We start from the raw sequence: 25,430 nt of genomic DNA, 5'->3' as shown, positions 1-25,430 counted from the left end.
AGTGTCGACGTGTTTAAGAGACGAGCCGGTGATCCATCCCCGAAGCTGCTTTACTTCTGAAATCAGCGAAATTCAAACGTTTAGTGAATCTGATCTGAGGGCTGACTGACAAATGTAAGACACACCTGTCTCAACGTCAAACCTTTATTTTCAAAAAGACTGATTGTTAAAATCACTTGTTGCTCTGCACTCATTAGAACTGCAGGTGGACTTTTCTTGTCACTTTTCAAGCACTTCCTCTGATCACACAGGTGCTGATTTTTGTAAAGTTTACAGGGATTTTGTTGTGCAAAGTGAAGCATATTAAAATATTGTAAATGGATGTTTCTTGGTTTTATTTCAAACATCTGGTTTAAGTATTTGTACTTGCATCAGAGCGCCTCCATGTGGTGGAAGCTGAACTTTATCGCGGCATTCAACAAAAGTCTCTGGAGAAGGAAGCGTTTAGAGAAATCTTTCCTTGTTTTTATTTATCACACATTTAGAAAATGAACCACACTATACAAATGTCCCCCGTTGGGCCTCCTGCAGGAACCCGACCGACCTCCAACCAAAACAACGCGAGCAGATAAAGAAGCATCATGGCCGCCGTGAACTCACCACCTCCTTTAAATCACAGGACTGCGTCGGCTGCCCAGTGACTCGACTTTAAATTCATGTTTTTAATCTTTTGTCTGTTTTCCTGGCGGTCGCAGGGCGGCAGTAGCATGCAGAAACCTTTGGATGCTGCCCTCTGATTGGCTGAAGGCTAATTCATTACGTAAAGTAGGGCTTGTTTTTACCCTCTTAAGAGTCTGGTTGTTATTTACAATATGACAACAAGTGTGTGTGTGCGTTTGAGTCCTACAGACGGGGGGGGGGGGGGGCGAGTGAGCTGAAGGACAGGAGGGGAGAGCAGAAAGGTCACCCCCCCGACCCCATGTCATATCAGTCACATGATCAGCTACACACTCAAAACATGTCCACCGCTCAGAGGGATCCTCACTTTATTACTCAGACATGAAATTAAAAAAAATGAAGATAACATAAAACTGAGGAGAGCCGGGGGGGGGGGGGGGGGGGGGGTAGGTATTCAGGCCAGGTAGCTGTATGTGTCCTTCTCCCCGTCCACTCGTTCCAGGTACTCTTTCTCTATCAGGATGTCGATGCATTTCTGTCCACAAGAGGGAGACAAAACGCTCATTTGAAATCAACACAATATCAAAAGATAAATGTGATAAAGGTTTAATGTAATAATGAAATTAAGGTGATGAATCCAGAAAAAGAAAATATATATATTTTTCATTCATTTGAGTTTCTATTGTTGAAAATCCTTTTCTTGCTGCAGTCGATACAAACAGTTCATTTTTGTCTTGTGAAATAACAGCTAAACGTAATTAATCTGCGGGTCACAGGCACTAAGAATCATACGTTTCAGAACATGAATAACATGTTGTCATGGTTACGCATTACCTTGATCACAGGGACTCTGGGTTTGAATCGGGACGACAGCTGGTTCAGAACTTCAGCCAGAAGCTGCTGGTGCTTCAGGACCTTCCTCATCTTCATGATCCTCACGATGGCGGCCTTCACCGCAAAAAAACACACAATGCAAAACATGAAATACTTTGTTGTGATCGGGTCCAACGTTCAACTCAGCGAAGGTGTAAAACCATAGAAGCTGTGTGTGGAGGTGTCAATAAATCACCTGAATGAGGAGCTTCCGATCCTCCTCGATGTTCTTGTGAGTGGTCTCCTGCTCCTGCTTCTGCTCCGTCTTCATCGGCACGTTGATGTTCACCCTCAGCTTCTTACTGAGGGCGGAGAAACAAAGCAGTTTGAACACAGCCGAGAGGGCGTCTGAGGCTCCGAGGCCTTCGAGGCGTTCGAGGCTCCTCACTTCTTGTATCCGAGGAAGAGCTTGATGACGGTGTCTGGTTTGAAGTCCATCTCGTCCACGTTGGCGTTCTCATCTTCCATCACCTGTCAGACATCGGCGAGTCGCGTTTACCGAAATGTCTTTTTACCACACGCACAGAAAAGGTCAAAATAAGGATGAAGAAAATGACGTTTCACTCACCAGAAGCTTCGATTTCAACAAAATCTGCAGAACTTGAACGAGAATGTCCTGAGAAGAAGTGAAACATGGTCAGAGGAGAACGGAGGAGTTTCTACTCGAAGGATCTTCTTCAGGAGACCACGATGGGTCCGGCTCACCGTTTTGATCTGCGTGCTGTCGGTCAGCTGCTGCACCGTGTAGCTGTCCTCCGTGTTGTACTGCAGCAGGATGGCCATCTGGAAGGTGGAGGCCTGCAGGGTGTACCTGTAAACAACAACAACAACAACAACGTCGTCAACGCAGGGATCAAGATGTTCATGAATGAGAAGACGGGGAAAGCTCCACACTTGTAAATGAGTGAGAATGAGTCTCACCTGTTCTTGAAGCAGTTGGTGACCAGCTCTCCTTTGGACAGGTGATAGAGCCACGTCAGCTTCCTGCCGCTGTGTCTGCTGGCGTAAAACGCCGTGAAGCGCTGGTAGCTCCGCTCCAGCTGCACGGGGGGGGAGTTAACAAGGGGGGGGGGGGGGGGGGGTTTGTTATCATTGTCATCAGAGATGAGCTGCAGGCAGGCGGGAGGCGGGTCGTACCTCAGACGGCAGAGCGAAGGTGCAGGACTGCTGGAAGGGCCACGAGCCCGAGCTGAGGACCTGGATGCTGAAGTCCACTGAAAGACACAAGTCGCACGTGGGGGTTTGAGCTCTGACTCGCTACAGTTCATCCCGTCCCTCGGGGTTTAAAGCCCCGAGACGTTTGTTTAAATCATAAGTGACGTCATGCGGCATGTGACAGGAAAACAAAAACAAGTGGAAACTGATGTATTTTTGCAGTGCGGCTCCCAGAAAAACACAATGATGCTCTCGAGTCGCCCTTTCACTCACTTATCTGGACTTCACCCAGAGGAGCTGTATGAGAGGAGACAAATGTCCAAATTAGCTGGACCGGACACTTTACCCGTCCAGCCTCCTGGTACAAGAGACTCCTCGGCCTCAGGGCGCCACCTAGTGGTTCCGTTAAAAACTACCCAAAGCTTCTTGTTTTTAAATAGAAACGTACTCCAGAACCCGTAAAGGAAGAATTGAACGAGCTTTGCCAACGTTGGATGTTGAATATTTCCTTCACCAATAGCCAAAGCTTCAAAGTGTGTGACGAGAAGTCTGAAGACAGGAAACGTGGATCCATAGCAGGAGGAAGTGACCCGAGCCGTCTAGATGATCGAGTTTATCCCTCGTTTATTTGAATAAACTGAAAACTTAAGAATTGAGACATAAAAGGTCTGAAAGTCCTTTGCAACATTTAGAGTCACGTTCTTCCTCCTGCGTGTGTGTGTGTGTGTGTGCGCGTGTGTGTGTGTGCGTGCACTTACAGTCCAGAGGCTCAGAGTTGGTCAGGTGCTTCTTGAACTGTTCGTTCAGGTCTTTACTGACTCCGATGTCCTGGAACATCCGCTGCAGTTTGGACGTGTACTCGAAGCCGCAGGCTTGCTGCACAAAAACAAACAAAAACAGATGAAGACTGAGATTTTTAGAGAGAGCGACAGAGACAGAGTGGTGGGGGGGTGGGGGGGGGGGTATGGGGGGGCTCTGGTGCTCCACCTTCAGCTTGGAGATCATGCTGGCCTCAGCGTCGTCGCTGGCGCTGTTCTGGTGCACGAGGCGCTTGGCCAGCATCTTAGCGTAGAACTTCTGGAAGACGTCTTTGTCCTCGATGTATTTGAACACGACCATCTGAGAAGAGGAAGGAAACCACCTCAATGTCCTCAGAACCCGATGCACTCAGAGAAGAACCACCGACCCGTTTCTAAAACAAGTTGTTGTGTGTGTGTGTAGACACACAGGTGAAAGGGTCTCACCACTTGGTTCAGAGTGTCCTCCAGCTCGGCCTCTTCCGGGTTTTTAGAGCTGCAGACGAAAGAAATGATCAGAACCACAGTTCGTCAGCTAATTCTGCGTCCTCTGGGGGTCCACGGCGCCGTGACGTCATACGTTAACTCTAAAGCGATGAAGAAGGACGCGGCGTCTCACCCACCTCTTCTTCAGCAGCGAGTCGCAGTATCTGGCCAGCAGCTCTGGGGACTTGCTGGAGGACTGAGCCATCCTGGTGACCGCGTTGTTGTTGATGAAGCGACCGCACGCCTGTGGAGAGACGCGACAAGTTAGACCCGGAGGGGGAGGGGGGGGGGGGGGGGGGGTCACGGCGAGGGCGGGGTCAGGGGTCACCGACCTTGTCGAGCGCGGCGACGAAGCCGGCGTCGTTGTTGAAGGCGGACATGACCAGGGCGTTGTACTTCTTGTGGACGTCCAGGGTGGTCTGCACGTACACTTTGGGGTCCTTTGGGGGGGGGGGGGGGGGGGGGGGGGCAAAGAAACACTCATTGAGTATTGAGTCGACTTATTGGGTTGAATTCTCCATCAATGAATCAACTTTTTACACCACAGTTCAGAAACGACTACATTGGAAGTTCGGATCAGAACCAACGAGTGAGAACAGGGTTCCGTACGTTGAGCGCCGCCTCGCCGCACTTCTCGATGGCGGCCAGGCCCTGGTTGTGGATGTGAGTCTCGAGGAGTTTCTTCAGCTCGCCGAGACCGTCTGTGATCCGCGAGACCAGGTTGTACATCCGGCCCAGGTCTGAGAGGAGGGGGGAGGGGGGGGGGGGGGGGGGTTAAACGGTTTGGAGGAAGCGACTTAAAGGACATTTGTGCTTCGTTATTTGTAATTTAACAAAAACACATAAAACGCCGGTTTTACCTTCATTCTTGTCGGCGTCCAGAAGGTTCTGGAACTCTGTGTGGAAGATCTCCAGGTGCTTCTCTATGAGGACCTGCTCACACTTCCTGGCCAGCTCGTCCTGCGTGGACTCGTGGAGGTAAACCTGCACGCGGCGCTGTTCCTCCAGCAGACGAGCCTCCGCCTGGCGGATAAACGCATTCAGCCTCTGCTCTTCACAGCCTCCAAAGCAACAAGCCGCGCTGCCACCTCCTACCTTCTTCATGTACTCGGTGACGGGGTTCTGCTGCAGGAACTCGGTGCTCTCCCGGGTGTAGAAGCGCTCCGTGTCGGTGAGGAACTGACACTCAAAGTACTCCTTGTACACGGACAGCGTGGGGCCTTTGGCGTAGGCGTCCTCCTCGTTCAGGCCCAGCTCCACTGCAGACACACGTGACATTTATTCTTCTGGGTGGAGAATCCGTGGCGAGCAGAACATCACTGGTCACCCAGCGACCTACCGTAAGACTGGACCACCCCGCTGATCAGTCGGGTGTTGATGGTCTCCCCGTTCCTCTCCCTCTCGATCAGCTTCAGCACAGCGTTTGTCACCTGAGGACGGAGAGAACAGGCTGCATTATGGCGTCATTGCCAGCAGGGGGCGCCGTGCTGTTTAAGTGTCCCCATCTACGTATTCCCACCTGCTTGTTGAGGGGTCGGAATAAACACTCCCTCCAGGTCACGAGTGCCAGCTGGGAGGAAGAACAAGAAGGTCAAGTAGAGGTCAAGACTTCTGAAAAGTACCTCGTTGGGAAGTAAGCGGTTCTTTCTCAGCGCGCCGTTTTTCGACCTCTTCAAAGCTCACGGGTTCGACCCCCGCTGCGGGCGCCACACGTACCGAGTAGATCTCGTAGATGCCCTTGCGTCCCTCGTCACACTCCCGTCTGACCCAGTGGCGGTTGAGGTAGGCGCAGATCCCGTTGAGGACCTTGCTAGAGAAACGGTAATCCTCCCACTGCTGGGTGTAAAACTTCAGCACGCACTCGTCCATCAGATCCTCGCCGTCCTGGCGGGGAGGGGGGGACACGACAGGAGAGCGCGGTCAGAAGAGGCCTCTGACCCCTGACCTCTGACCCCGTTCGGCCTGTGTGGACTCACCTTGAGCAGGCTGGTCAGGTAGTTCTTCAGGAACTCTTTGAGCCGCTTGTAGAGCTCCAGGCCTACAAACTGAGCCCCACCCGGCGTGGTGGTCTTGGTTTTGGAGGTCTTGGTGGGCGGCACCGAGCCCCGGCCTTGGCTGGACTGGTGGACGCTGGTACAATAGTTATATACATGTCTGGGGGGGGGTTAAGGAATAAACAGGTGTGTGTGTGTGTGTTAACTGGAGATCAAAGTGTAACGTTAATCACAGCGCATATAAAGTTTCAGTGATGATCTGATCATGTGACGTAAACAACCAATCAGTGCTTAGATCAACAGAAAAAACATGACATTTAGAATTTTTTATGGTTTGGAGACTTGAGATGGAGGTAAAATAAAAATAGCTGCTGTAATGAAACTACAAAGGCTTTTTGATGTTGTACAATATGGACAAACAATGGCCGCCAACTAGCAAGAAACAGGCATCTAAAAGTGATACTTATTTACTTTTGTGCTGATCCATGTTTTATGATCCGTTTCACCAGCAACATTAGGAAGGAATGAAACGCTTTCGTGAGCCTCACGTTCATCCAATGAATGAACCTTGAACCGGTGACATCACTCGGATGGTTGAAAACTCTGCTTCTGCATTTCAGGCATTGCCATCTTGGGGTTTTCATACAAAACATCCCTCCATGTCCAACAAAGCTTGTAATAATTAGGGAGTGACCCTGAGAGGCCAACGCGACCTTCACCGACTGTAGTTTAAATTGGTGCCGTTCTTTCTGCCCGAGAGGATGAGATCTTCAGGGAGACGATGACATCCTGCATAACTAGAAGCTTGTCAAACAACTAACATTCATTCCCACGGTTCTGTGGGGTTTGAACAACTGAAGGTTGATTTACTCCGTGTGCTGGTGACTGTATTTGAATCCCCCCCCCCCCCCCCCCCCCCCCCCCTATTAAGGAGGAATGTTTACAACTATTTAGCCTCAATCAATAAAACGCCAGAATAAACTGAAATAACAAATGAAAAACTCAAACCAACAGCCTGAAAACCCAAATATACATGACATCACTTTTAAATAACACATCTGTTAAGCTACAACGGGTAAACTTAAAACTAGGTGTTATCATTTCTCCGTGGAGCCGTGTACCGGCAGCAGGATACGTGTAGAGTTCCATGTAGCGCGACTTGGCCATGCTCTGCCGCGTGTACACCTGCTGGATGCCGGCCCGCAGGTCGTCCCATATCTGGTCCAGGCCTATCTGTTTCAGTCCGTGGGGGTTCTGGGTCCTGTTCGACGACATGGCGGATACCCCTCGTCCTCTCCTCTCCCGTCAGCCAACAATGCCCTCCCTTTGCTGCTTCGGCGGGCGTTGTAACCCTGCCCCACCCCCCCCCTCCCCCTCCCCCCAACCCCCACACCACCAGGCACCTCTCCTCGGGTCGCTTGCGTCCTGGCTCTGCCCTCAGAGTGCGCGGTCCATCTGTCGGCGGCGCTTGGGGAAGCCGGTCGTTGGGTTGTGAGGCAGGATGCAGTCCCACTCTGCACACCTGGGTGGCGCTGTCTGCCCCGCCCCCTGAAACCGTCGGCACTCCTCACCAGGTGACCTGCAGACAAAATAAAAAGAAGGAAGAGATGTTGTTTTTGCCAGGAGAGCGTAAAGGTTCATTTTAGATCTCAGAATCCAAACCCTCAGAATTAATGTCCGACACAGTAACATCTGATTATTCCACTTCATGATCTCCTCCACTAGTCCATCGTCTACAGTTCATCTTCCTTTGCACATAACTGCAAACAACTGGATTCACCCACACAGCGTCCCATAAGAGGTTCAGGTAAAGTTTAGTGGCCGTTGATGAATAATCAGTAACGTCTATACAATAGGTGGGTAAAGAATACAAAATAATGGGTCAACATATTTATCTTATGCCTTGGGTCAGGACAGAGATCCAATCCGAAGAGGCAGCTGTGCTGTAATTTCATCCCCTCGTCGAGGACAAGAGCGTCAACACCCTTAAAGCTCCAGACCGATTGGAGAGATTCACACATCTCCGCATAGAATAACAATAAAAAGATTGCAGAGTTGGACTTTTCTGTGTTTTATTGTGCTGGTTCACTCACTATATTCAGACATTTGCTAATAGGATTTCCAGCAGGCACTTTATAACAAGTAGCTGTGGAAACTTGGGATGAGAACGAAAACAAGAGTAAAGACTGCTGATAAATGTGATCAGACACACGTTTAAGGGCACGTGGGGTTCAAAGTGATTTCCCAGAATCACTCAACTCTTCGATCCTTAAACAGGCCGTGCAGACGGAGGCTGTGTCGGTGGAAACAGCCGTGCATGTAGGCAGCGCGGCTATATTTAGCTGCCCGTCTCTGGCAATCCACCGCCATCAGGGAGACTCAGGACGTGACCCAAGTGCAGCAGCCTGCTAGCGGGAGGAAGCCCAGTGACCCGCTCCGCTCACTTCCTGTTCCGTTAAGGACACTGGAATTTAGGTTTGGAAATGAGGCTTTGTTTTCACCCATTCATCAGTCACTAAAAGCTCCCCAGACTGAGCACAGCAGTCTGCTGCCCCCACCAACCCACTACGACCACACAGGACAACACGTCTGCAACGGCCCGAATACCAAAAGGATAAATAAACCTTTTCTGACCAACGCTGGACTTCTAAAATGGGATCAGGACCAGTTTGTTTACGCAACATCTGAAAAGCAACTCGTTAAAAATAAACCCTTTTCACATCCAGCCGGATTAAGCAATAAAAACACACACAATGAGTAATTCTAGGTCTACAGAAGTTACAGAAGCTGGTTAATCTTTAAACGCTGTTACTTTCCAACAAGCCACTTAATTCTTATTCATTGTACTGCCCCGATGTTAAGATGGTGGCGTTGTTGGCTGCCTGGCACGTGTGTGTGTGTGTGTGTGGTGGGGGTCATTTCTCCAGCGGCGTGGCGTCTGACCGGAGGGACGGAAAAACGTCTTTAACACGGGTTTGAAAGTCACTGTCACAGCAGATCCGTGATCATTCAGATGTGGGAACAGCGGCTGGTGTTTGATGGTGAATAACGGAGTTGTTCCATGTAAGATGACATTAATTGACCGATATTCACTCGTCAAAGGGGATGCAGAAGGCAGAGTTGAGCCCAGACTCTGGACCCGTTTCAGCCTCCACTCCTCTTTATCTGAAGCTCACTCAACTCAGTGAGAAGAAAAAAAAGAGGCAGCCACTACCTACCTGAGGTGATTCAGCAGTTGCCATGGCAACTGAGGCAGACAATACTTTGCCGAGTAGCTACTCAACTACGGAAGCTAGAGCGCCGATTCCTCGGTGCCTCCATTCACTGCCGGTGAAAGGTGCCCTTCACAGCAGCTCTGGGGTCAGATTTCAGATTCCCAACACCAGAAGGTATTGGATGTGCATCTGACCCATTATCACTTCCACAGCTACGTTACCGGGGTAACGGGACGTTGGGGACAGCTTGTTGAGCTGCATTACTTTCTAGAAAGTTTGTTGTGAAACAGGAAACCCTTCGTGAGTTCGGCAATATCGGCGACGCCTCCGTCGCACGCGGCAGCAACGTGTGAAAGGTCGGGCAACGTGTTGTGTTCAGGGAACAACTGGTCCACGTGTGAAGCGGTGCTGCTAAAAGACGTGTTTGCCGGTAAATCTCTTTCCCTCTTTGGGCTTCTTGTAAGAAGCTGAGGAAGTGGGTTGTTTACGCATGAAGTGCGATGTCATTGTTCATTTATTTTCTAAATCAAGCGTTATCAATTACAGCGACTCTACAAGGCCACATGTTACATAACATCAATGATAACAATGACGTGCATGCAGTGAGTTAAAAATATTTAAAATAAGGGGAGGGCACCGGTATTTGCTGCGTACGTTATAACACAAATCGGTATTCTCTTCCATCCACGGGGGAAAAAGAGCACTTGAGAATCCCTGCAAATATTCACATTAGGACTCGAGTGTGATTTATGATTTATACGCCACAGACGAAAAGGACAACCGGACCACATGTAGGTTTCTGCTCTCCGCCTGTCGCTACAACAGAGAAGGTGTTTCTACAATCCAGGAACTACAGCCCGTCTGAAGGGGACAGATGCAGGGAGTGGTGGATGGGAGAGGGGGGGGGGGGGGGGGTGGTGAGAGAAGCAGTGCTCGTGGGAAAAAAAGCTGCGATTACCCAGGCCAGACTCAGCGCCCTGATACCGTACTTCTAAAAACAAACAACAACAAAGCAACTCCTTTAGGTAGTTAAACTCTTTTCTGTAACGTTTGGTGACACAATTAAAAGCATCACTGCGCCTGGTGAGTCATCAGGAGCATTGAAGCCTCAGATGAATCACAGCGGCTTGAACACTGGCGTGCATGTGAGGCGTGGAAAGACGTTTCCTTCACGTAAACGGCTTTTGATTTCAGTCTCTCCACTCGGCATTCAGCAGTACACCTCCCCCCCCCCGCCCCATGTGACGGATCATCACTTTCAAAACGATTCTCCCCAAATTCCTACAGCATGTTGTGAGTTAAAGCCAGAAATAAAATGATTCTGCAGTGTACGTTTTATTTGATTGGTGTTATTGATCAACTGAAATACACTGCCTCTGAAATCTTAAAGCATCAACACATGCTCCACACATTCTTACAGTTAATAGGCCGCTATTGATTCACCCTTCGAGGCTCCATGAATCGCCAGAACACCAACGGGAAGCGTTGGCTTTAATAGTTTAATAAGTTTTTTGAGCAAGTAAGCTAAAAGCTTCCCTTCAAAACAGACGTAAACGACCTTATGCAAACGTTAGTAGACACAATAATGATGCTACAGCGGTTCTTTACCAACGTAAGTGCCAACTAACAGCCACCGTGTGCTCTAAAACGCAGGCTGGTTCTGAGAGGATGAGATGTTGTTATACACATACAACTACACCTCGTATCTATCTAACAGGGGGGGGCAGAACTGAAGTGTTCATATGAAGAGCCAATCTTAAAAATGCCGAAGACATGGTGACAGAAAACCAGGATACTCTCTCAAGCTAGAACTTTAATTCAGAATTAGCCGCAAACATCACAAGATTTTCGCTGAATTTCAGTTAAAATATTAAACCAAAACAAATTAAGATTTCCTTGAAATTGTCTCGAAATATTGTAGGAATCAAAGATTTCTAGACACTGTCAATATTGGGTGACATTTGCTTTAAAAATCATGTGTAGTAACCGACATATTACAACTATTTGACTGTAAAATAAACTCCCTCTTGTTATGTGACAATTCATCCAAGAAAAAAAGGAAATAGGTTTTTTTTATCCAAAAAAAAAGATATCTTACAAGTTCCACTTCGTTAGTGCCATTGTGTATTATTGTAAATCTTTATCAACATCTGGGAAAACATCAGATGACCAAAAGACAGCCAATAGACAACAGAAGGGGTCCCTTTTAACAAAAATAATACAACACACAAGTATCTCCGGGCCTGGAAACGAGTGTTTCATACATCAGATCTTTAGGGTATTCCTTGGGTGAACATTCCACAAATGCATATTGATGTTGGTGTAAGAAATTGGTACAACACTCATACAAAGTGGGTTCGAGTTCCCTTTCAGCCGCCAACCAACACTAGTTTCTTGCTGACGGGTCGTGATCTTTCAGTCTTATCAATAACGTGTTCCTTTTTCCGTCGTCCCTTTACCCCCCTCCAGCATCTCCAGGCCTACAAAGTGGCACGGACCGGGTATTTATTTTACCGGTATTCAAAGAGTGAGAGCCCTGTGCCAGGTTTAAAAATCCCCGACCGCTACCCGTCTCACCGCAGCGACACAAGGCCGATCCGATGGTTTAACAGCGATCTGTAACCGGGCCAGCGAAATCTGCTCTCTGACATAATCCCACTAAAGACAGGCGAGGCTGTAAAGACCGCTTTCCTAATATTTGCCAGGGATTAAACAAAAAAACTGAGCTGCGAATGGAGGCACAGGCTGCTACGCAATACTGGTTGCTATCATTAGCTTGACGGGGCTCGATTAGCCCAGTTAGCTTGCAGGTATCGTTAGCTTAGGCTAACAACCGCTGGGGAGGATTAGCTTCAAATCGAAATACAACATCTATTTAGATTATATTTCAAATTAGTTTACACACACGTGCAGTGTTTAGGGTGTATTCGGGGAAAATGCTGCCTCTGCCGAACAAACCGCAGGAGTCAGGAAAGACCAACTGCCCGTGTTGTTGGTGTAAAATGGCAGCCTAGCTTCTCGGGCTGCTCAATAATGAGTCAGGAAAACAGTCCGCTAACAGTTTAGCATTAGCTTGCTAGCTCAGGGCTAGATGGGTTGTCGTTAGAAGAAGAGGGGAAAAAATAACGCCACCAGATTACGTTCGCGACTCCGAAGCGTCTCCTTACCATCTTAAGCCCGTCGCTATCGCTGTATAGTAGCTTTACGTGTAGACGGTCGGCCCCAGAAGCTGCTGCCTCCTCCGCGGTGTGTCGCTTCCCCTTCGGAGTGCTCGCCCGTTGCTAACTGCGACCGCTCTGCTTCGTTCGCACAAAGATCAACTCACCAGCCACCGAATCATGCTACCTTCCGGGACCGTCGGAAATGAAGACGTTACGAAGGAAAACCTGACCAGCTATTTCTTCAGTATATTCTTATAGAAACAAAAATAAGATAATAAATAAATGCAAATAGTACTAGTAATAGTACTGCAAAATTATGTTTTCGTGACCCTTGAAAGTCTCAGTTGTTATTTCAAATTAATAAAATGTTAACGTATTTTTCAACTTTCCCTAAAAGCTGTACATCTTTATGAATTCAAATAAATAATTTGCCTCTGCAATAATTCAAACTTAATGTATTGATTTAAATACATGTGAATCCATATTTTCATCACGTGCCGATTTATCTGTAAACCATAAGCTCATAATTACCTACTATGATATAATGAGCTTATAAGTACCGTCCATGATATAACGTGCTCCTAAGTACTGAAACGTCCGAGCTACCAAGGGGTCCCTGAGTGCGGCGACAGCGTCACACAATGGTGCCCCCTTTGGACTACAGGCATGGCCGTGAAAAACAATCACAGCTGCTTTAAATATATATATATTTGCATATTTTCGCATGCACGTGTTGTTGTCTCAATCACCCATTATGACATCACACAAAAAATGCCCAAGGATTTTTGTGTCCTTTCTATTTTGGCCATGATATTGTTTATTTCGTAATTAGAGTTTATTCCTAGAGGGAACCAAATGTTCTCCGAGCACAAATTACACAACATGCGTGATGTGGTTCCACCCGGTGCACTACACTGACTCTGAGACAAAGAACACGACCTCTGCTGGTGGACAAGGAAACTACAGAAACACGACTAATTTACTTCAATCAATTCGCTGGAAACTTTACAACAACCAGCCTTATAGGCAGGGGTGGAATGTTTTTTTAATTTAATTGTCACATTGCCATAAAAAAACTAAAACATAGTAAATGTGCAGTTTCATCTAGTTTAGTAAACTGTTGTTTTGAAGGTAAAATTCTGAAATATTTGTTACTTTCTTGTCGTTTTTTAACTTTCATCTGCCAGGATAAAAACACAGACAACCCCAGCTGATCACAGAATAAATACTTTTAATTTATGGAAAGAAATATGATTCAAATGATAAACCACAATACAAAGACAATACCTATAAAATTCCTTAAGACTGACAGAAAGATTACTAATATTAAAAGGCTGCCTACATCTGCACAATGAACACTTGATAGTAACATGTTGCATTGCCAGTTAAAGTTAAATGTGGGAACCACTTCCTAACGAGGCCTGATTGGTATTAACTCATGACCTCATTCAGGGTTTATTGATACATTTGTGTTGCTGCCTTCATTAATGCTACAAAAAAAACTTTGGGTTTCCTGTTTATATTTGTAATTTGCACTGAACAAACCATTGATAAATACATTTTATATTAAAAAATACATTACACACTGAACCACAGTTATCAAAACATATATTCTGTGAGCCACTTTTTGATATAAATGATGTCTTTCTGTACATTATTTATTGACATTTAGTCTTTAGTGAAGATAATCACGACACTTTGAGTTCAGCTGCCACACGAGACGAGGAGAGTTGACTCAACATTCCAGGACAGCTGGTTGCTCCGAAACACCTTTACTCACCTTAAAAACAACAACAAGGCAAATAATCACCACAAATGATTACGGTTTACTACAAAAATATCTCCACCACAAGTACACTTAATGTACTGCTTGATACTTCAGGGCCCTTTCACAGGGCTTCGTCTAGTTCCTTCACAGTTTCTGATTATTATTATAAAATGATATAATACTCTGAAAACTTCTTTTACTTTTGGTGCTTATTCTTTTCATGAAATAAAACGTAAATGCGGTGTCAGACCGGTTTCTGTTTCTTTTTTGCTTCCATCATTTCCTGCTGCTGCTTCAAGCGAACTTCCTCCAGACTCAAATAGCCACCTGTTACCACACACACACACACACACACACACACACACACACACACACAGTCAGATGCATACACAACACATTATACATCTTCCTCTGTGTGTGGCTCTCACCCACACTGCTGGGGTCAATGGAGACATAAGCCATCGCTCTGCTCAGTCGAAGCGCCTCCAAAGCGGCGAGCTCCGCCTCCGCCTCTGCTCAACCAATCACACGTCCCGTAACAATCAGACCTGAGGCTACATGTGGAGACGTCACACAATATATGCACAGGATACAAGTGGAAGAAAAATACGACCACAGTGTATAATAAGTGAACTAAAGCTGCTGAGAGAAGGTATCCGTTAAATAAAAATCCTTGAATATTATTCGAATGCACATGAGACAATTTGAACACTTATTGATCCATCAGTAACCAATCAAAACAATGGGTGGTTACGACTTTAATACAAACAAGGCAGCAGTAAACTCTCTTTTGCAGCTGCTCTCAGGTGAAGCCATCGAAAGCTGCATCCTGTGTAGTGACCAGCAGGGGGCGACTCCTCTGCTCCCATAGACGTCTATGAGAGAATTATTCTACTTCTCTCTGGATTTAGTCCCTGAGTAAACATTATACATTCATTTATGGTCTCAATCTCAAGTTTCAAATCTTCTTCAATACAAGATGATTTAGTAGATTGGACATTAAGTAGATTTTGGTTCATTTACAGACAAACAGACCATAACACACAGAGGACGTCCTTGGGCGTATTTCAGGAGGACATTTGTAACACCAGGGACTACATACTATTCTCTAAAATAAACAAAATCAGAATTTGTATTTGGTTCAAACAACACATGATGACTCACTTCTCTGGATCTCTCTTCTCCTTTTGGGGTTTGGGGGGATGACGGTGAAAGCTTTGTGACTGAAACAGAAAATATTTTATTATTTTAGTTTCTCTAAAGGGGCTCGTTTTATACAGTGTACTTTTCCCCGGGAGGGATTACCCCTCAGCAGAGGCACCTGCTTTTACTACTCTCACGCACACCCTCAAAGGGGCCCTGAGACACGCACGTAAAAGGGGAGGGTCTCTCACGTGCACGTCACTTCCGCCTCACCTCTCACATGCGCGCCTCGCCTCAGTCCGGACCCCCCGCAGCTCTCCCCTCTGACCGGGACCGGCGCTCATCTCCCGGCATTTCGGCGCCACCGCCGCGGGTCTCGCGGAGCAGCTGGTCCCCCTCCGGTGGTCCCGGTCCGCGGTGGTTGTCGGTGCGCTGGAGCGGGACCTCCTCTCGCAGCCGGGCTTCGAGGCGGTGCCGTGGGGCCCGGGGTGTCCCTCCCGAGGGGGACACCGCGGGCAGCTCTCCGCGCGGCTTCTACGTACTGCAGGAACTTTGAGTTCCCTGCGTGCTGCGTCCACCGGCGGTACCTTCGGCGGTTTGCTGCGCTCGAGGGTCTTTCTCGGGGCCTCCACCGGCTTCGATTTGATCACCTTTGTGGCCTGCATCTTTTTTTATGTCAAAGGGACGCTTCCGTCTTGACAAACATAGCGGTCATCTTCTGTATGCTATGGATTCATCACCTAAAATCGCACTTTTACGCTCTCAATGACTCGGTTGCAATGGAGTTTGCGTTGTAGCAACTGAAGAGATCCGGTACACGGAGTTCCGGTGCCATCTTTCAAAGTAAAAGACAATTGTGGCACAAATGAAGAGGAATCGTTATGTAAGAAGAAAAGATAAAGTAAAGAAGTTTTAGGTCAAAAAAAATTTCGTCAAGATATGTTTGGTCGAAAAACTGTCATGGGAAAAAAGTTAAATATTATTTCCACACCAATGTCCCAGTAGGATTTGTGATACTGTAATACCTACATCGGTTAATCAGGCTAATTTCCCAACAGTATAATTCTTGAAATATCCTGATACATCGCTTATGTGTTCCCTGTTTCCGGTTTGGGATGATCCAGCTTTTACCTGAAAAAAAGGAACGAGGATTCCACGTTTTATTCTGAAGGCAGGGCCACCTGGTTTCCGGTGGCATGACTGTGTTTACGTCGACTTTGATGCAGCCGCAGATTAACGTCAGTTTGTGACGCAGCAGAGTTTTGGTTGTCAGTAGATGTCCGAGTCCAGTCTGTCCAATCACAGAGGCTCATCCGATTAGCGATGTGCGGCTGCACGCAGGTCACATGACCACACGCCGTCAGGTGATTGGCTACAGTGTGAATTTAATACATTTTGTTTATGAAACCCTTAAAATGTACAAAGTGTTGAAAGTGAATGCATTAAAATGTAAGATTGAGTAAGAAGAGAGAATGATTACAGTGATATTAAGTCATATTTTCAAGGTATTATCACTTTGCTATAGATTCATCTAACAGGCCAACCACAACATTTAAGTGCTCCTCAGTGGTTATTATATTCAATTACTTCATTATAAAATAACCTAAAGAATATTTTTAGTATATCAACAATCTACTGCAACCAAGTTTACCCAATATATTAACCCTTTAAAGGCTGTTGTATGATATACATAGGTGAAAAGCAATATATATATAATAGTAAAATAGTTTTAAATAGCCAGAGGTATTTCATACTCGCATTCCCCTACACTTAAAGCCACTACGTGTATTTTTACCTGTTGATGGTTCATACTGTTAGCTAATACCTCAAGAAGTAGATCAACTGCATCCCTTATATTGTAATAGAAACACCGTGAAAGACTCCTCATCTAAATACACGGTGCTCAGGCTGCTTGGGGAGACACCGGCTGAGTCTCCGCGGTCCTCCCGGGCTCTGAGTGGTGCTGTCTCGCCGCCGTCGCGCTCTTTGAACCCGCCTTCCATCGCGCTGTCTCCATCGGCGGACCCGAACCAGGCCCCTCGCAACCCGCAACCCGGTGGCCCCCGAACCGGCACGATTCCCACCACAGACACCCCCCCCCCTCCCTCCCTCCCTCCAGGCAGGTGCGCACGGTGGTGGTCCACCGGAGAACGGCGGGGGCCGCGGGGAGCCCCAACACCCCGCATCTTGCTGGACGGGACTGAGAGAGAGATCCTCAGATGTGAGAAACCCAAAGTGTGCGACACATGCGCACACACGGGTCCGCGTTACCGTGGGACGTCGCGTGTTTCTCTATGCGCGCGGGCGTGCGCGCGCACTCGTGCGCTTGACTTTCCCTGCGCGAGTTAACGGCACACACTCAGAGGTGGCGTTGTCGTCTCGGGGGCGGGTGACGCGCACTTCGCGGCGAGCTCCCTGCGCTGTCAGACGAGGAAGTGAAGCTCCATTCACGCCCCGTTTCAGCCTGCGGGGAAACACGCACGAAGCCCCGCGTCCGCGCGTCAGATCGCAGCGACGCGCCGGGACTTAACGCGCCGACTTTCGGATGGACCGCGCCGGGGACGACCCGCAGGACGACGCCGATTTAAAGAGGAGGGGTAAGTGAGCGGAGCGCCCTTTTTACGCAGAACGTAGATGTGACCGCCACCCCCCCCACCCCCCCTCCCAAAAAAATAAAGGCTGTTATCGTGAGACTTGTTGGCGCTGGAGGCCTGTGCACATCTCCTGGTCTTTTCTTCATAGTCACACGCGTGATCCGTGGCCTAGCGTCACCCCCACCGTGCGACTCGCTGCCGTCACCGCCGTCGTCTCCGTCGTCGTCTGCGGGAACATAAGTGACGCGCTGAGCGGGGGGGGCAGATGTTAGCATCTGCGGAGGGGGCACCTGCTCGAGGAACGAGTTCAGGCTGCGGACCCGTGTGCCCCCCCCCCTCCCCTCCCCTCCCCTCTTTAAAAAAAAAAGCACACACATGCAAATTTTGCACTCACGTTAACGTCTAATATTGGAGGTGCCTCTTGCAGGGGGGGGGGGAGACTTGTACCCCTAAACTTCCCTTTTCTGCTGACGTACGACACGACAGATGGACCAACGAGGTGGTGATTGTCGGCACAGTGATTTGAAGTTGACTTAAAGAGAAGAATATTACAGGAACAAGTTCACTTCCACCCGAGGGACCCCGCTGGGATGCAGGTGGTTCCCCGGGCAACACCTCAAGCCCCCCGGGAGAGGAGGGGGGCACGTGACCTGCTGCCATGGATCAGACTCTGGTGGGGAAGGACGGAGGGGTTGTGGTCTACTGGGGGGGGGGGGGGGGGTTCTGTGTTTGTTACTATCTCTGAGAATCCCCACGACACACACATGTTTATTATTTATTCCCTTTTCTCCCAAAACGGTAAATGATGCAGTTTGTTGACATGTGTTTTATTCAATCTCACTTTTTTTTTTTCCTGATCGGCTAAATATCAGGAAGAAATAAAAAAAAGTGGAAATGGCTACTAAAAGGTGTCGTTTTCATTTAGAATTTAAATCGTTTGTATAATACAAAACAAGCTGAATTGTTTCTTTATGCAATAATATGTTTTTTGAGCAATAAGTGAAGCTTTAGATGAACGATTGAATACCATTAAGAAGCTTGATGAAGACGAGAGAAACGTTCCCTAGTGAATAATCTATAATCTCTTTGACCCCTGACCTTCTCTCAGGCCTTTGTGTATTAGAATAATTAACACAGATTCATTCATTCATTCTGATATTGACGAGGTGTGTTTGTTGCAGAGCGTTAGCGCCGTGCAGCATGGACAGAGAGCCCGTCCTTCACAGCCAATCGGAGCCCGGCGAGCACGCCAATGGGACCGCCCCCCGGACCGCGGCGGACGCCTCCGCCCCAACGACCCCCAACCCTCCTCGGCTGACCCCCAACCCCATGCTCCTGGACTCCCTCGCGCCCGTGATGACGCCCGCCACCTCCTCCCCGCCTCCCCCTCTCACCCCAGCTCCCTCCGTCTCGGCGACCCACGTCCCCAGGGTGGCGGCGGCCGGGGGCGCTCCATCCCCCCACCTTCTCGTCCCGCCCCCCCCGAAGCTCACCTCGACCGCCGTCCCCGCCCTGCGCACGTACTCTCGCCCGATCCTTCCATCCCCGTCAGGCGCCTCCAAAACATCCCCCCCCAAACACCGACCCCCGGCTCCTCTTCTCCCCGCTGCCTCTTCTACCCCCCCCGTGGCGCCAAGCAGCACCTTGGCCCTCCCCCCTTCTTCTTCCTCTTCTCCTGCAACGCACAGCAGCAGCATCAGCATGTCATCCAAGACCTCCACCGGGCAGACCAATGGGAACGCCAGGCCCGTATCCACGGTGACGACCTCCACGCCCATCACGCCCTTCCACACGCCGGCCAGTCCAGGCCGACAGGTAGGAACAGTCCTATTTCTTCATTAGGTAAATGTAATTTAAGGTCTATTTTAACTTTTATATAACTTAAATCATATTTCCTTGTAATGCGTTGTACTAAAACTAAAACTTCCCAGAATCATGTGTATGTAAATACCAACCTTCACTTTGCGTAGATGGCATCTTAAATTGAGGCCAACCAAATTTGTAACGACACGGAGCAACAGGTGTATTTTATCTCCCGCCTTTCCTTTAAAACAGTCCTGCTTATCTCTGTCTCTAAAAGCTTCTTTTGTTTTGCTGCAGGTATCACAGCCTCATCCTGTGGGCACACCTGGTCTTGTGCGAGCCAATCAGAGTGCCTCCCCCGTGAGGCAGAGGGTATCCCAGCAGACACTGCTCCTGGGGAAAGGTCTCAAAGGGTCTGGGCCGGACCAGGTGCTGCTTAGAGCTCAGATGGTAAACACACTTCTACGAACACGATGCATGATCCTCTTCTTATTTCCTCCCGTTTATTCTCTCCTTTTCCTCCTGCAGCTGATTCTCACGTCCGCTATGCGACCTTCCCTTTCCTCTTCCTCCTCTTCCTGCTCTCCTCCTTCCTCTAACCATGCCTACGCTAAGGTGAGCAGCGGGGCAAAGTGAGACCGTTTCTAGGCCCCGCCCCCTCTTAGTTACAGTGAAAAGAATTTTTTTAGGGTTGTTTTTTCACTTCTTGTAACTTTTTTTCTGAAATGTCTCTGAACCTTTTCCAAATGTGAAGGCTGCAGCCGGTTAGCATAGTTAGCATAGCTTAGCATAGCTTAGCATAGCTTAGCATAGCTTAGCATAGCTTAGCATAGCTTAGCATAGCTTAGCATAGCTTAGCACAAAGGCTGGAAACAGAATCGAACTGATGTTTCTTTCTGTCTCCTCATCCAGCTCCAGAGTCTCACCCTGAGGCCCCCCCCCCACGGGGCCCTCACCATCCCGCCCTCCCTGCGCCTCAAGCCGCCTTGCTCGGCCCCGCCTCCCCTCTCTCGCCCTCACGGCCCCCTCTTCCCCCCCCTCAGGCCGCGACCGCTGTCCTGCGCCGCGGCAACGGAGAGACCAACCGCACCCGGGCGCCACCTCTCCGTCCCGCCCCCGAGTAGGTCTCACTTCCTGTTTCACTTCCGGGATTGTCGGTCAGCACGAGGAAAACGTGCACGAGCTTCCCGTTGGTCAGAGCAGAGGGTCACTCACTCAGTCACATGGTTTGAGCAGTAATTATCCTTAGTAAGGAGAAGAAGAAGAACTGCGCAATTACTTCATAAAATGACCACAAACTATTCATTTTATACAAAGACATGATTCATAAAATAGAAAGAAGCGTGAACGTGGCTTTTCCTGTTCAACTTAATTAATTCCATCCATTTTCTCTCCTCTTACAGCTCTTTACTCTCCGGTGCGAGTCGTCCCTCTCAGGCCCCGCCTCCATCCTGCCAACGGCCACAGGGCGGCCGCGCCGCGGCAGACCGCGTCCCTCCAGCCGATCGGCGCTGCCCCCCCCGCCTGTCGGGCCCCCCTCCCCGTCAGCAGGCCGCTGACTCAGGCGCTGCGCGGCCCGCCGTCCGTGTCCGCCGCGGCCCGCTTTGAGCGCTCGCCCTCGGCGGCGCGGCAGCTGCAGATCATCGCCCTCTCTTCTGGACGCCAGAACGCGCCGCCAGAGCCGCCCGGCCCATTGAAGAGGACGTGGAGCGGCGAGGCGCCTCCTCTTCCTCCCGACCCGTCGTTGCCAAAGAACAGCTCCTCCTGTCTCCCCTCGCCTCCTTCACTCCTGAGTGCGCCGCCCCCCCCCAGTCAGCCCGGGCCTCAGGCGCCGCCTGCCAGCCCGAGAGGGGAGGGGAAGGCCGGAGAGGAGCAGCGAGAGAGAGGACGAGGGGTGAGGCAGGGAGTCAGGGGGGAGGCGAGTGCCAGTAAAGACCCAAAGGGGGAGACAGAGGGGAAGGAGGAGAGGCCGCGGGAAGGAGGCCTCGCCGCCCGGAAGGAAGCGGAGACGGCCGGAGAGGAGGAGCAAATGGAGGTGACGGAGGAGGGCCGCAGCGACGGAGAGGAGAAAAAGATGGAGCAGGAGGGAGGGGAGGCCGCCATGGACCAGTCTGAGATCCATCAGAAGATGGAACCTGTCCACACGCCCGACGCCGTTAAAGACTCGAAACCCCCCACAGGCCTCGTTAAGGCTCCAGTCCAAGCGGTCCCAGTACCGGTCCCAGTACCTGTCCCAATACCGGTCTCCGCACCCGTCCCAGCAACTGTCCCAGCACCCGTCCCAGTAACTGTCCCAGCACCGGAGGTCTCCGTCCAAAGTCGGTCTCACCAGGACCTGCAGCCGGTCAGCCAGGAGGACTTCTGTGAGAACATGTCGACGCAGTCCGACAACCAGTCAGGTATATTTACCTTTACACACATTTGGGATCATTGCACAACATAAAGGCATCATATTATGTCAGATATCACGGAAAGGCACTGGTTGTCACAAAATAAACTCCTCACCAAGTATTACATTGTGAAATACTTGGTGAGGACCTTATTGACTGAGATCTTTGTCTTTGCTCCTCCCAGCGCTGTCCAGCCTCTCCTCCCAGTCTCCCCCCCCCTCGCCCTTCGCCCCCCCCTCGACAGATATCTCCCCCCCCCTCCCGCCACAGACCGCCGTCAGCCTGTCGGAGAAAGTCGGCGAGTCGGCCCGGTCGGCGGTGGAACCCCTCGGCCAATCGGGGGACGAGTCCGAGAGCGTCGACCGGTCGCCAGGCGGGCCCTGGGAGCCGAGGGCGTGGCCTGAGGGCCAGCAGGTGCTGACTCACCTGGTGGAGGGGTTCGTCATCCAGGAGGGGCTGCAGCCGTTTCCTGTACGAAGCACACAGAGCTTTTTCTCGTCAATCTATAGAAATAAAACAAAGATGCATTTAAAATGACATTGCTACATTTTAGCAAAGTGCTACATTTTAGCAAAATGCTACGTCTAGCGTGTGAGTGAAGCTAAATGCTTAAATACGTCATCATGGTCCATCTCAGGACAACAAACTCTCAGCGTGTTCAGCCACCGTTTTTCCTTCTCGTTGCAGGTGAACCGCTCGTCCCTATTGGTCCAAAAGCCGGGGAGCCAACCGGAGGAAGTGAACGTGACCAATGGGAGCGCCGCGTCGCCTGTGGCGGACGCAGCGGACGCAACGAACGCAGCAGGACAAGCGGTGCCGCGCTCCAGCGAGTCGGAGGGCGAGGCGGCCGGAGACGCAGACGACCTCGTCGACCGTAAGAGCCTCTGTGGCCTTTCACTACGTAGAGGAAAAGTCTGGTACTTTAGGGAATATCTTTAATATCCTTAAGTTCTCATTGTGAAACACAACCTCCATACAGTACATACGTGTAATATGTTTTCTGTGATTTTGGATTGTTGTCAAACAGATCTTCATAGTGTTAAAAGAATCCAGAGACAAATAACGGTTACTTTCAGTAAAGACGGCGACCGACGTCTCGATGTCTCGCACACAGGGACGACGCACAGGGACAGGACGGTGCTGCACTGCCAGTTCTGCGGGAAGCGAGGCCACGCCCACAACTTCATGCGGTCCAAGCGATTCTGCTCCACTTCCTGTGCACGCGGGTGAGGCCCGGGTTTGATTGGCTGCGGCGCTGTGTGCAGGATGTGGTGCGCAGGGGACGCAGCACAGGTGCCGAGTGCAGATATGCGAGTGCGAATCGAGGCCGCGGACGAGGGTCGCCATTAACCCTTCGTTCTTCTCTTCGTCAGGTTCAACGTCCGGCTGACGAAGCGCCTGCGCGCTCTGAGCGCCGGCAGCCGGTCCGAGAGGCCCCGCCCAGTCCTGAACAGGGCGGAGTCTGTTCCCGGGAAGCCTCTTCTCCTGAGACTGGTAGGGACATTGAACTCACCACCAAACACACTGCTCACAGTACTCCGACACGCAGGTATATTTAAGTGATAATACAGTACTTATAGTACTTTAAGTGGAGCGTATTACACAATCAGTCTTTGTATTATTCAGACCTTTTATGCAGGTTAGAGTAGTTCAAAGTACTTCTCAGGCAACAGATTAAACAAAGAAATGAAACTAAGTACAAAAATACATTCAAATAACAACATGTGTTTCATTTACTGAGAGTTTTAATAAACGTTGTATTACTCACGTCTCTGCAGCCTCGCGATCTCTGGAGCGCCGGGCGGCGGGAGAAGGAAGGGAAGGAGAAGGCGGCGGCCGAAGACGAGGGGGAGGATGAGGATGAGGAGGAGGAGGACATGGAGGGAGAACGGGGAGAGGAGGAGGAGGAGGAGGACATGGAGGAGGATCCTGCCGTTGCCATGACGGCCAGGATGGAGCGGCGGGCAGCGCGGCGAGCGAGGAGGGCGTCGGCGCCCACGTTGACCTCCTCCGCGCCCACCAGCACCTTCCAGCCGGCGCCCTCCCAGTGGAGCGTGGAGGACGTGACCGCCTTCATCCACACGCTGCCAGGTGAGCCCCCCCCCCCCCCCCCCCGATGCCGATCAATAACCAGAAAGGACGCTCGGCTGTCCTTAGTTACGCAAACATGCAGCGCCTTGATCGGGCAGCAGGTGGCGACACTTTGCATCACCTGAAAACGCCATGTCAGCATCTTCTTTTCCCACAATCCACTGCTGTGTAAAGACTGCAAACGAGTTCTGTTTTATTTGCAACAAACAAAATAAATTAAGTTATGGGAACAATTAATTCCCTAAATAGAATAAATGCAGTTGCAGGAAAACAACCATTTAACCTTTTAAAAAGGTTGTTTTGGGACAAAAGCTCTTCTTATATGATCATGGTGACGCTCAACTTGTTTATTCATGAATTCGGTAAGTTATTAATAGTAATTAATGTTTTTTTTTCTTTGATTTCCCTTCAGAATGAAAAGAAATGTCAAGGAATTTGTGTTTGTTTTGCTGCTTAAAAAAGAGAAATGCTGAACGCTGAATGCAAGAAATACAATTATAGAATAGAACAATTGCATTAAAGGTTTAGTTGCAGTTTTCTTGAGGGATTTAGCTCTGAAGTAGAGAATGTGTGCCACGGTCCAGATGTGTTGGTCCAGATGTGCTCTCCTTTGTGCTGCAGGCTGCGGCGACGTGGCCGAGGCCTTCCGCCTGCAGGAGATCGACGGCCAGGCGCTGCTGCTGCTGACCGAGGACCACCTGATGACCAGCATGAACATCAAGCTGGGTCCGGCTCTGAAGATCTGCGCCCACATCAACGCGCTAAGGAACCAGTGAGGAGGAGGCAAGGAGGCGAGGGGGCAAGGGAGCTTTCACCAGACACAAAAGCTGACACCAAGGACGACGGGACAACGTCACAAAAAGAGATTCACGGTCATTTATGAGATTATAGATCGAGGTGTGGCCTTAGAGACGCCAGCAGAAGAGTCCAGAAGAAATTCATCCGTTTGGGCCGATCGGACTGTAGCAGGAGACCAGATGGGGGGGATTTTTGGTCCTTTCTGTACATTTTTCACACCACTGGAGAGTGTAAATTTGAAGCTATTTCATGAAGGATTTTGAACATTTAATATATATATAAATTTGTCTATTTAGTTTTTTTAGAACGTGACGTCAACAAAGAAAATCTATCCAGTAGCTAATATAACCGGTGTGTGTGTAAAAAAATAATAACAATAATAATAATAAAAATACGTAGACTTTGTAAGTGATTAATGAAAGTTTCATGTTTTATATAATTATATTCTGGACAACCTGTCTGTGGATTAAAAAAGGTCACTATCAGTAAAGAGACATTTTGTTGGTTTCATGCTTGAAATTATTTAACAAATGAATAATTAATC

General features: G+C 49.4%; 3 protein-coding genes across 6 annotated transcripts; 1 reads left to right on the top strand and 2 right to left on the bottom strand.

The window, feature by feature from the left end:
• Positions 1–197: 197 nt before the first annotated feature.
• LOC119198294 (cullin-1) lies at positions 198–12,484 on the bottom strand. Its single transcript, XM_037455271.2, has 22 exons — positions 12,306–12,484; positions 7,059–7,502; positions 5,906–6,083; positions 5,646–5,813; positions 5,449–5,499; positions 5,269–5,359; positions 5,025–5,188; positions 4,790–4,952; positions 4,539–4,669; positions 4,262–4,369; positions 4,067–4,173; positions 3,891–3,939; positions 3,634–3,765; positions 3,405–3,522; positions 2,629–2,705; positions 2,413–2,531; positions 2,197–2,302; positions 2,060–2,107; positions 1,880–1,962; positions 1,688–1,793; positions 1,453–1,566; positions 198–1,153 (listed from the first exon to the last, which is right to left on the bottom strand). Exons 2-22 carry the CDS (start codon positions 7,196–7,198, stop codon positions 1,073–1,075), a joined length of 2,334 nt encoding a protein of 777 aa, XP_037311168.1. The 5' UTR covers positions 7,199–7,502; positions 12,306–12,484; the 3' UTR covers positions 198–1,072.
• Positions 12,485–13,514: 1,030 nt separating this feature from the next.
• Positions 13,515–15,995, bottom strand: zgc:194621 (uncharacterized protein LOC795037 homolog). Its single transcript, XM_037455274.2, has 5 exons — positions 15,484–15,995; positions 15,232–15,290; positions 14,496–14,579; positions 14,318–14,394; positions 13,515–14,079 (listed from the first exon to the last, which is right to left on the bottom strand). Exons 1-5 carry the CDS (start codon positions 15,873–15,875, stop codon positions 14,035–14,037), a joined length of 657 nt encoding a protein of 218 aa, XP_037311171.2. The 5' UTR covers positions 15,876–15,995; the 3' UTR covers positions 13,515–14,034.
• Positions 15,996–17,361: 1,366 nt separating this feature from the next.
• LOC119198293 (nascent polypeptide-associated complex subunit alpha, muscle-specific form-like) lies at positions 17,362–25,380 on the top strand. 4 transcript variants are annotated; one of them, XM_037455269.2, is made up of 12 exons: positions 17,362–17,807; positions 18,986–19,619; positions 19,905–20,057; positions 20,136–20,222; positions 20,520–20,727; positions 21,011–22,006; positions 22,182–22,411; positions 22,685–22,871; positions 23,112–23,223; positions 23,371–23,491; positions 23,776–24,088; positions 24,710–25,380. In XM_037455269.2, exons 2-12 carry the CDS (start codon positions 19,005–19,007, stop codon positions 24,862–24,864), a joined length of 3,177 nt encoding a protein of 1,058 aa, XP_037311166.2. In that variant the 5' UTR covers positions 17,362–17,807; positions 18,986–19,004; the 3' UTR covers positions 24,865–25,380. The 4 variants fall into 4 exon arrangements, with proteins under 4 accessions (XP_037311166.2, XP_037311163.2, XP_037311167.2 ...); XM_037455266.2 differs by having other exon boundaries at positions 17,363–17,807; positions 22,182–22,468; XM_037455268.2 differs by lacking the exon at positions 17,362–17,807 and adding an exon at positions 18,256–18,477 and having other exon boundaries at positions 22,182–22,468.
• Positions 25,381–25,430: the final 50 nt, after the last annotated feature.

This window comes from Pungitius pungitius, chromosome 19, assembly GCF_949316345.1.
Source record: "Pungitius pungitius chromosome 19, fPunPun2.1, whole genome shotgun sequence".
In the NCBI taxonomy this organism is placed as follows: Eukaryota; Metazoa; Chordata; class Actinopteri; order Perciformes; family Gasterosteidae; genus Pungitius; species Pungitius pungitius.
Note: the sequence above shows the minus strand (reverse complement) of the source record. Positions and strands in the feature narration are given on the sequence as shown.

Coding starts and splice junctions, on each gene's coding strand:
- LOC119198294 (XM_037455271.2), bottom strand. CDS start 7,198: ATGTCGTCGAACAGGACCCAGAACCCCCACGGACTGAAACAGATAGGC. Junction 4,953..5,024: donor TCACCGAGTACATGAAGAAG/GTAGGAGGTGGC, acceptor TTTATCCGCCAG/GCGGAGGCTCGTCTGCTGGA. Junction 1,794..1,879: donor CTCTTCCTCGGATACAAGAA/GTGAGGAGCCTC, acceptor CTCCGCCCTCAG/TAAGAAGCTGAGGGTGAACA.
- zgc:194621 (XM_037455274.2), bottom strand. CDS start 15,875: ATGCAGGCCACAAAGGTGATCAAATCGAAGCCGGTGGAGGCCCCGAGA. Junction 14,580..15,231: donor GAGAAGAGAGATCCAGAGAA/GTGAGTCATCAT, acceptor TTGGTTGAGCAG/AGGCGGAGGCGGAGCTCGCC. Junction 14,395..14,495: donor CATTGACCCCAGCAGTGTGG/GTGAGAGCCACA, acceptor GTGTGGTAACAG/GTGGCTATTTGAGTCTGGAG.
- LOC119198293 (XM_037455266.2), top strand. CDS start 19,005: ATGGACAGAGAGCCCGTCCTTCACAGCCAATCGGAGCCCGGCGAGCAC. Junction 20,728..21,010: donor CCTCTCCGTCCCGCCCCCGA/GTAGGTCTCACT, acceptor CTCCTCTTACAG/CTCTTTACTCTCCGGTGCGA. Junction 22,469..22,684: donor AGGGGCTGCAGCCGTTTCCT/GTACGAAGCACA, acceptor TTCTCGTTGCAG/GTGAACCGCTCGTCCCTATT.